We start from the raw sequence: 10,000 nt of genomic DNA, 5'->3' as shown, positions 1-10,000 counted from the left end.
CTTATTTATAAACAACTATTTATTAAGTGCATGGGCATCTCACCTGAGGCATGTAGTTTTCAGAGCTAAATCGTGTCCCCCTGGGATATATTCTACTTAGCTGCCGCTTGTTGTAACTATTACCAGTTAAGGAAACCATAGAATTTGGAATCAGCATAATTAAAAAATGAAAACCCTGTTTTTAAAGTGCTCAGGACTACCCAACACATACATGCATCCTTTTTAATACAGCTGCATGAGCAATTATGGCTCTAAACCATTGCTAACTTGATCCACCAAATAACCATCCTCAAATACTTGTCTAATTAAGAATAAAATTAATTGTGCCTATTGATACATAAATTATTGTTTTAACTTTTTTTCACAAAGCTTGAAGGATACTTGGCAAATTCTACAGAGCTCTCTTTTAAGATAGATATAGCCTTTGTTTCCACAAACGATGACATCTCAAAGCTTCTGTTGACATCTGTTCAAAAGGCAAAGGAAAAATGTTCTCTTAAGGAAAAGAATCACCCCCTTACCAGAATTAATTAAGCATTCCACTGGTTTAAACATTCAGTAATACATTTACTTACTGCAAATAAAATTATTACATAATTATTATGTCTGTCCTTAATTTGAGTACTATATAATGGTGTATGTCATTGTTGTCCCATGAAATCTTTCCTTTCCAATGCCATTCCAATCAACTGGTTTAACTTAATAACCACTATGTATGGAAAACTGTAGACTGATATGACTTTGTCCTGTACAATATTTTTAAAATAATGTATGCTTGTATTTACATAATATCATAATAAATAATTATTATTCTTACTGTTTACCATGATACTTGCAGGATTTAATCATCATGATCAGTGCATTTAACTGAACTAGAAGGTCTCAAGAGGTGACAAACAAATTATTATTATTATTATCATCATCATCAGTCTATTACAGCTTCTGTATGCCTCGATCCTATAGTTCATCAGCAAAGTATCCAACTAGTAATATTGGTAGAACGCATGTTGTACCTGTAAATTTTAAAGTAAATTGATGTATAATTATATGTTAGGACGAAATCAAAATAATAAAGAGTCCTTGGCTGTAGTCAAGTGTAATGCAACTCAAGATGACCACATGACAAATCCCACTGACAAAACTGGAAGATGGTAATTATATGTAACTAAGACTTTTTCCCAAGGTACACTTACTTTTGCAAGCATCAAAGCCTTTAAAGTCAACAGTTTGGATGTAGTTCACGAGAGCTGAAAGTGCAATCTCTGGAGCAACTTCATCTTCCTCCTGCATTTGTCAATGAAAGATACCACACATTAATAATAAATTATCAAATTATCTTGTCAACATTTTTTATTTCCGGTGCTAATGTTGCTGGCATCCAGCTTGTACTATTATCTGGATGGGTGACCATCTGGGAATGCCCTGTGCTGTACATCTTGGCAAGTCATGTTGGCATAGTGATGGTCATCAACTGCGCCTCTGACTACTGCAATTTATTGTATATGCTTTCAGTTTCAGTCGATCTCGATCTAACTCAAGTGTTTTCCTTCCCCATCTAAATCAACTCACATCTTATTACACCTGGATATATGATTCTGTGCTCAAAGATCATGCATGGACAATACTGGGAATTATCTGTGCTTTCAGTCCATCAATAATACATAGATTTAGCCAAGCCTAAAAGCGGACCTCCCGGGTTGTTTATTCTTACAAGCCTGAAATCCAATTGAAAACCAGCACCTGGTCAGCCGCCAACATAAAAAAAAAAACAGCTGACCTCAATGAGCTCAAGACTTCAGCTTGTAATATGCTCATGTAATACTGGTCATTGGATACCTTGTTTTGACAGCTGTAAATTGACCATAAGATGGATGTCCAATATCAAAGATGAAACTAGCTGGCAAACTACAGTCCGACCTCAATTAAGCGGCCGCCCTCAGGGCTTTGAAAAGTGGCCGCTTAATACATAATTCATGAAGAGGTTGGCCACTTAATAGAAGTACAATATAAATTGGATAGAAATGGCAGTAAACATGATTTTATTGACTCTATATAGCAAAATGCTTTTAAAAAGTGAACATATATGAAGATAGATCCAAATTCATTGTAACGAAACATCAAGTGCATTTCCAGTCCATGCATAGTTCTAGCTCTAACACAGGGCATGTAGTTGTAATGTACAGTATTTCTTCGGGTTGATAATGTACAGAAAAAATGCAAAACATCGTTGACAAGTTTCATCAACAGTTGGTATGTGAAAAAATTTAGCTCAAGATATTTCACGGACGATTTATTTAAACTATAATCCGCCAATGCTGTTTGCCATTTTGTGGCGAGGAGTTGTAATAACGAGATCACATCATTTGCCTTTCCTACAGCTAGGGCAAGGTTTTGGTACCATTAAATTGGGCAAAGTGCCGCAGTTGGTCAGTTATGCGCAATGCTTCAGCAAGGTTCTTGATTGAAGGCTCTGCTAATTAATTTTCTTGTCGTAGCTGTCATCAATTGAGGTATCTTCTAAAATGAATTGAACGTCCAGATCATCATCTACCAATCATCTCACTTCTGACCTCTGACCTCGAGTTTGGGTTAGATGAATCAACCAGGCCAGCGCAGATTGCGGTATCATCATCACAGGAAACATACTCCTCTATGCACAGATCATTCAGCATGTATCTGATCCATTATAGTTTTCAGGTTGCCAAGTTCCTCTCCTTCAAAGGGGTCGTCTTCAAACTTGAAAGCCAACACATACTGCAGCATTCGCTATTATACCAGCATCTAAGGGCTGTGATTTGGAAGTGGTGTTTTTTGGCAAAAACTGAACGTTGATGTTTGAAAACTGTCAAGACAGAGTTTGCGGATGACAGGGAGCACTGTCCATAAACAGAAGGATATGTCTATCATTGCGCTTCAACTGGCAATTGAACTTTGACAGAATTGTTTTGATGATCTCGGTATTCATCCAAGCTTTACTCTTGGTGAAATAGGAGCAGTTGTATGGCCGGCTTGGCGACTGTAAGGTCTTAAAGCATCTCGGACTGACGGACGTGCCAATAACAACAGGATCTTCCTTCTCCCCTTCCATATTTACGAAAAATGCCAATGTTAGTCGTTGTTTCACTTTTTTCCCTCCAGTGCACCGTCTTCCCTTGGCATCTAAGGTTTTTTCAGGAGGCCACGCCAAAAGCAACCCATCTCATCCATGTTCCAAACATCGTAAAGGTAACAATGATGGAAGAAGTTCCTGCCATTCAATGCTAATGCCCCTAATCCTAGCAAGGCGTAAGTGAAGAGGCCAACGACCTTGGAAACAGTGACCGTTAAGAAAACCGCCAAATCAGTATATAGCTCAAGGTCGGGGTACTGGAGGAGTTAAGGAAGAAGGAATGCCAGTACTGGAGAGTCAAGGAAGAAGGAACGCCCGTTCCAATCGTGAAAAAAAAAGAAGTTCTATGTGTATGTCCTTAAAGAACTCCCGATCAAGGCGGATATGGTGGAAGCAACTGGATTGATTATGCGTTGAAGGAAAGTTCTGCCCAGAACAACTACCTTACATGCAAACTGGAGGGTGCCAATTAACACAAAGCGCACCAAACTGTTGACCAACCCAGTTGGTCCTGGGTCGTACAAATACCAAGCCATATCCTTAAATGTAGTTACTGCGGTCCTACTTATAATTTGCTGGTATTTGATTAGCTAGGGTGCTCTGCGAGGGTAGGCAGCGACTAAGACCAGCAGGAAAGAGTCGATTGTGGGTCTCCACTTCCCGCCAGTAGTAACAGGGGTCATCCCATGGCGCCTAGGGCCAAATCATCCAACCTTAGCTGAAGTTCGGAGGTCTGGCAGCCTCTTGGGTTGGACATTAGGCATTCGATCTGTTGGGATTTACCATAGGCGTTGCTGGATCGTCTAACAACTCACCGATAGAAGAGGATGAGTCTTCGTCTGACTGGGCGCTTTCCTTGATGTCTCGTTCATGGACAGGTGCAGACATGTTTAGAGCCGTAGGAAGTCAAGTTTACTATAGAAGAGAAACTGCCAAGTGAACCATATTGGACGGCTAACTGAGGCTTTTACACCTAGATTCTGTCTATAAAGTAGTCAGTTGTATGGATTCTACTATGTAACAGGTAGGAATAACACTGTCTTGCTCTTTAGCAGTAATGAATGAGACCTTAACAGATTTGGCCAATGCAAATGTATGTTATAATCTGAGAACTAGGCACAACATCTTTGCCCTAATTTTATTTACAACAAGACCATTGATTTCATGACCTTGAATGACCGGCTACAAAGAACACAAAGATACATGTAACTATCGTGACATGAATAGCCCCTTTTAGTAAGGTCACGTTCCATTAACTGTATTTTACTGATGGGGCAGTAAAATCTCATTTACATGTAACCTGCACCCATATGGACATGCAAAACATTTCCCATAGGCACAACTTTTCACTTCTTGTTTTGCAATAATTTTTATTTTACATGTAAAGTACTGCATTAGAATAAACCAAACATACTAGAAGACTGCACATTTAACTCAATTTGCCATTATCTGTAACAGTGCTTTTATTTTCAGTTAGCAATCTCGACCCCAGAGCTCTTCTCTTGACTAAGGGAGAGAAGAGCTCTGAGGATCAACTCTGAAACAAAGTGTCTTCTCATTGGTTTTCGTGAAGAACAATCAAAAGCGTCTCTAATTGGTGCATTCATGTTAGCACGAGGAGTGAGCATGCGCCGTAAGGTTCAAATAGCCAATTCTTGGCTATAAAAACCCTACGGTGCATGTTCTCCTCCTAGAGTTCCCCAGAGCCTTGGGTCGATCCAAGGCTCTGGTGACGAGAATGTTCAGTTAGTAGATCACCCTCATCCAGCACTAACCTCTTCGCTATCAGGACTAGTCACAGGTGTGCCACTGCTGTCTGCTACTGCTGCTGACTTGTCGGCATCAACACCTAAAATACAGCAAAAATATCGGTGCCATTGAGAAAACAATCATTATCACTAATGGTACACAATATTAATGTAAATCCAAAGGTGAACAGTTAAAAATATAATCATCATCATCATCATTATCATAAAAGTGCATATCATTTATTGTAAAATTACATGTACAATAATATTTATGTAACTACAGTCCTGCTCAAAAGTAATTTCCCATCCTCGCATGAGAAGTACTTTGTGCCGCGCACTACAGAAATACAGTCATATGTAATATTGAAAACTCTGCAAGTACTGGCTTAATGCTCAAGGACAATGTTAATTGACATTTTGTTAAGTATCTAAACAATGGAAAGTGGTAGCAACAGACCAATTTTTGAACAAAACATGCCTACAGTAAAGTGCATCAAAATAATGCCCTACATGTATCATTTGATGCCCATTGAAATCATATGTAATGCATGTAAATTATATTTCAAATCAAACATAACATCATTAAAACTCCAACTGTCAGGAAGGGGACAAACAGATGGCAAAACACAAAGCATAAAGGATTTCAAATGTGCAAACACTAAAGGCAAATCCAGTCAGAAGTCAGAGAGGGATTTGAACACACTATACACCATCCAAATAAAAATCCAGTTCCATTGCTCTAACCACTGACCACACTGTCTCTAAGGCTCCTGTTTTTGAGTGCAGACATCCATCAGATAATGTGAATGACAAGGTAATGTAAACTAACAGTAGCAAGTCAGGTCACACACACACAATAGAAGCAAATCTCCTTAACACAGTAACTTACTTTTCCCACGTTTGGTTGGCCTTTTCTTGTCATTGATCACTATTTTTCTCATCAGTGCTTTTGGGTGTGGGAGGCTCTTCCCTTCCTCTAGCTGTCAGAAAGCAAAAATAACCGTACATGTAAACTTTAGGTTAATAGCCCTCTTTTCTCAGTCTTTTAAAACAATTTAATCCTGACAAGTGTATGAAAAGGCCCATGCATACTTCCTGCATTTGTGTATGTAATCACATGGGCCACTTGGGCAATTTTGTGAAAACTTTGAAATTAAAAGTGAAATTAATCCTTAATTGCAGGAGGCACATTGCACATTCCTAAAACCTTAATCCTTAATTGCAGGAGGCACATTGTGATTACATTTATCACATAAAAAGCAAAATTATTGAGGAAAACCTGTTCAGTGCCATGACAAATGACAATCAACACCCTCTCATTCGGTTAAAGTTCAATTCAATAAATCGTTGCTATCAACAGAACAGCACTTAAAATGCATGTGGACAGATAAGTAGTTTAAACTGGAAGAAGATTCTATTGTAACTTTGCTTGCTCTGGAAAAGCAACTGCATGTTAACCAATCGGGAACAAGTACATGTAGTAATCATGCCCTCGTGATTAGGGAAAAATGCCCTCAGTCTCAGCCAATCAGCATTCAGTAATTTTACCCCATATGTGATAAACTGAAAAAACCCTGTTTCTAGCAGTTGTACCATGCCTTCTTTTAGTTTACCCAAAGACAATTCAAAATGTATGTATAGTTTCCCCATTACATGTTACATTGGATATACATTGTACTTCAGTTTATCTTTGGTTTGAATATTATTTTAAACATATGAATTAAACTTTTCAAACTAGTTAAAAACATTCCAAATAATAAATTATTACTAGTAGAAGACATAATTCAAGATGGCGCTGAAAAAGCATGCAGACAAACAAAAAATGAAAACTTGCAAAAGCTCACCTATGCACTGGATACCCAAGATTAGAAATTGCGTTCTCCTAATGTTGAATGCGTTGATTATTTTGTGAACAAGATATTTTTCTTTAACCATTTGAGATCATTTATTGAAAAGAACATTTAGTAAAACCACAAAGTGAAATATGAGTTTGTAAATTGGTATTTTGTCTGAGATAACCACACTGACTAGGCCATTGACAGGATGGGACTTGTTATTATGCCCGGTAATACGTACAATTTTACTCATTGCATTTGTCCCAAGTGCCCCCATAATTCCCATAATTGATACAGTAACATTTCCAGGGGTAAAACAACAGGCAGTGGCCCATATACCAGGGCTAAAACTTGGCGGTCGCACGGTCACCAGTGGGAGTTAAAACTGACCAGGGCCACCAAGAGTTAACGGTTAAACGCCCGATGTGCGACTATGCTACAGAATTTCGAAAAGTTGCAAATATTATATAAAAAATGCAAACTACAAAGTTAAAAATAAAACTCAATGTGCAGTTTAATTAGACTACCTTTCTCTTCGTTTCTTTGCCTGAAATCTAAGACCATCCATTTTGGTGAATTTTTAGTCCTGAAGTGGAAATTCCGAGCCGTCTTAACTGTGACTTCACGAGCGATCCACATTCACAACATATAGAAACCATTTTGATTTTGTGATTACCATGTGACTCTGGACTTACCCAGAGTTATTACTGGGGGTATTGTCTTTCCTTTAAGTTAACGCTCCGTTGAAGGCCATGGGGCGTTTATTAAAGTTTTTCATTTTAATCTAGAGGAAAGCAAAAGCCACTTCATTTTGGGACGGGCCACTAAGAATTCAAGTAAACTGGCCCGACTGGCCACCAAGCGCTGGAGTTAATTTTTAGCCCTGATATACGAGGCAGCTGGAGTGTCAAAAACACAACTTACAAAACTGGTGGCCTGATCGGACAAATCAAAAAATAATACAGACCGCAGCAAAACCGATCCCAGCTAACAAACCTTCCGAGATTCCCTTTGGGTTCCCTGCATCTCAAACACATCAGGAACACTAAGAAGGCCAAAACAGAAGCCTTGCCTCAAATGCATTCCTAAACGATTTCCTGTCGACCCCGAGTATATGTTGCTACCGGCCTGCCTTTCTTTGTATAGCATAAGAGACATTGTTAAGTTTTTCTGTGCAAAGAGACACAAGAAACCACAAAATACTCCTTCTCGAATTTATTGTCCATGCTCTGCAGTCCTTATATTTTATTTTCACGATAAATTATTGTAACAATGCATAACAATGCCAAATAAGTACTCACCGGAAAGTCATCCAAGGGTTTATCGAGAAGCATATCACCAAAAATGTTAACACAGTAGTACGCCATCTTGGCTTGCTGCTTGGGACTATATGAAAATAAAATACATCTTATGAGAAATGTTCCTCTGACCTCTGATAACTCCACTAGACAATATGTGGATCAAATATTTCTTCATTTTCATCACCCACTATAGATGTACATGCATCTGCATAGAACGGCAACTAATGAGATATGCATTCTTTTAATTATGTCCTCTACTGCAAATGTTTACATAATTATTATAATTACCAACACAACAATATTATCAAAGTTTTGGTTTATACTGGGGACAGAATGTAAATGCACCAAGAACACTTCACTCGTAAAAATTAAGTTTGAAATCATACGTGTATTTTAATTTCTAAATGTTGCAACATGTCATTTTCCTCGGAGAAGGTTATTATTAACCTTTAGTCGCTCCTAGAATGGCCACTCATAAATTTTACTCAAATTCCAGACAAGCTAGACAAACAATTTGACACCTCAATGAGAAACGTCTTAAAGGCAAAAAGGGTTAATGGTTGGAAGTACTTTGTTAATCGTTTCTTGCCAAAGAGCAAAACAATAATTTATTGGAAATTTTACAGTCTAATGATGGATTATTTTAATCTTCAAAAACTCATTAATATTATTGATTACATAAGCTGATTGACCTATAGCTATCACTTGGTTGATAATACATCACGAGCACAGAATATCAATAAAACATCCCCTTTATTAGATAGTAAGTACTATGTGAACATGTTTTATCAGATATAAAGTCACTGCACATGACATAGCTTGTTTTTCTTGTATGCTAATGTTCTCCCCTCAAAATTTGAACCTTTATTTGTTCGGACTCCTGAGGGACACACTTTTTGTGAAATGTTTTTGAAGACATTCATAGAACTTGCAGCATGTCACTGTTCTATCAGGTCCAAAAACACTTGGCTACCCCTCGTTTTTAAACCTGATAAAATACTGCTGCTCATTTTTTTAAACATTATACATCAATCAGGGATCACACAACTTCAGATAGGATTTAGGAATAATCAATCCCCAGCATAAAGCAGAATGAAGCTCTATGCCAAACAAATCAAATACAAGTATTACACATGACAACAATAATATACAATGAAATGAAAAGGACAAAAACAAGGGCATTACCTGCAGTTATTTTCAAAAAACAGAATGACTGGGTACTCTGACGTCTTAAATGCACTATCAGCAATAGCTTCTATAACATCCTGGTATGTATATATATATAGAGACACATGCTATAACTATAGGACATGATGGGAAACTCTTTATAACAAATATGGATGTCATTCAACCATTCATTAGACTTGTTCTTAGTAGAAGTAAATCAGCTAACTTCAAATCTTCACTTCAATCCATTTCTACTTCTTGTTGCTTGTTCAGCTCCATATTCAGATACCACTAATTGGTTATAAGTCTAATTAATATATATCATTCTGAAACTTGCTATTTCGTTGTAATTGATAATTTTGCACATCCCTTACCAAAAACAGACTTCAACATTCTGCACAAAAAAGATTGGAACAATACTTATTGAACAAGTGTGGCCATAACCTCAAGAAGCAAAAGAACCTCGAGTAGCACAAGAAGGACAAGAATCCATAGCATGACCAAAGAACATGCAAATGTAGACTTGCAATGATGGTTATACAGAGTAAATACTTATAAAATTAGTATTGCAGTGCTTTTTATGGCATTCTCCCATGGATTAATTTTTTTTTCCCCATAACCCTTTAATGTCCAAACCTTGAACAAAATTTCAGTACAGAGTGTCATTCCATGTGTGATAAGAGGTTCTTGCTCCTCTGTTCTTCCATCCCAGCAATCAAGTTCTATGCATCGGCAGCCAGCCAACAGGGCTTGTCTATACATTTCCACTGATGATCTCCCTGTTAACTGATGCCCTAATGACACAGAAATTGAAGCTAAGCATATCTAATTTAACTTTTT

The 10,000-nt window shown here is 37.6% G+C and overlaps 1 protein-coding gene across 1 annotated transcript in view; it reads right to left on the bottom strand.

Annotated features, from left to right (window-relative positions):
• The window catches only part of LOC138049937 (1-phosphatidylinositol 4,5-bisphosphate phosphodiesterase beta-1-like), a 62,093-nt gene that overhangs the window by 28,366 nt on the left and 23,727 nt on the right, over nucleotides 1–10,000 (bottom strand). The window contains 8 exon segments of the mRNA XM_068896417.1: nucleotides 44–116; nucleotides 382–466; nucleotides 1,194–1,284; nucleotides 4,885–4,958; nucleotides 5,747–5,837; nucleotides 7,994–8,078; nucleotides 9,179–9,258; nucleotides 9,797–9,954. Of these exon segments, the coding sequence (XP_068752518.1) occupies nucleotides 44–116; nucleotides 382–466; nucleotides 1,194–1,284; nucleotides 4,885–4,958; nucleotides 5,747–5,837; nucleotides 7,994–8,078; nucleotides 9,179–9,258; nucleotides 9,797–9,954 (737 nt within the window).

Source organism: Montipora capricornis, chromosome 5 (assembly GCF_036669925.1).
Source record: "Montipora capricornis isolate CH-2021 chromosome 5, ASM3666992v2, whole genome shotgun sequence".
In the NCBI taxonomy this organism is placed as follows: Eukaryota; Metazoa; Cnidaria; class Anthozoa; order Scleractinia; family Acroporidae; genus Montipora; species Montipora capricornis.
Note: the sequence above shows the minus strand (reverse complement) of the source record. Positions and strands in the feature narration are given on the sequence as shown.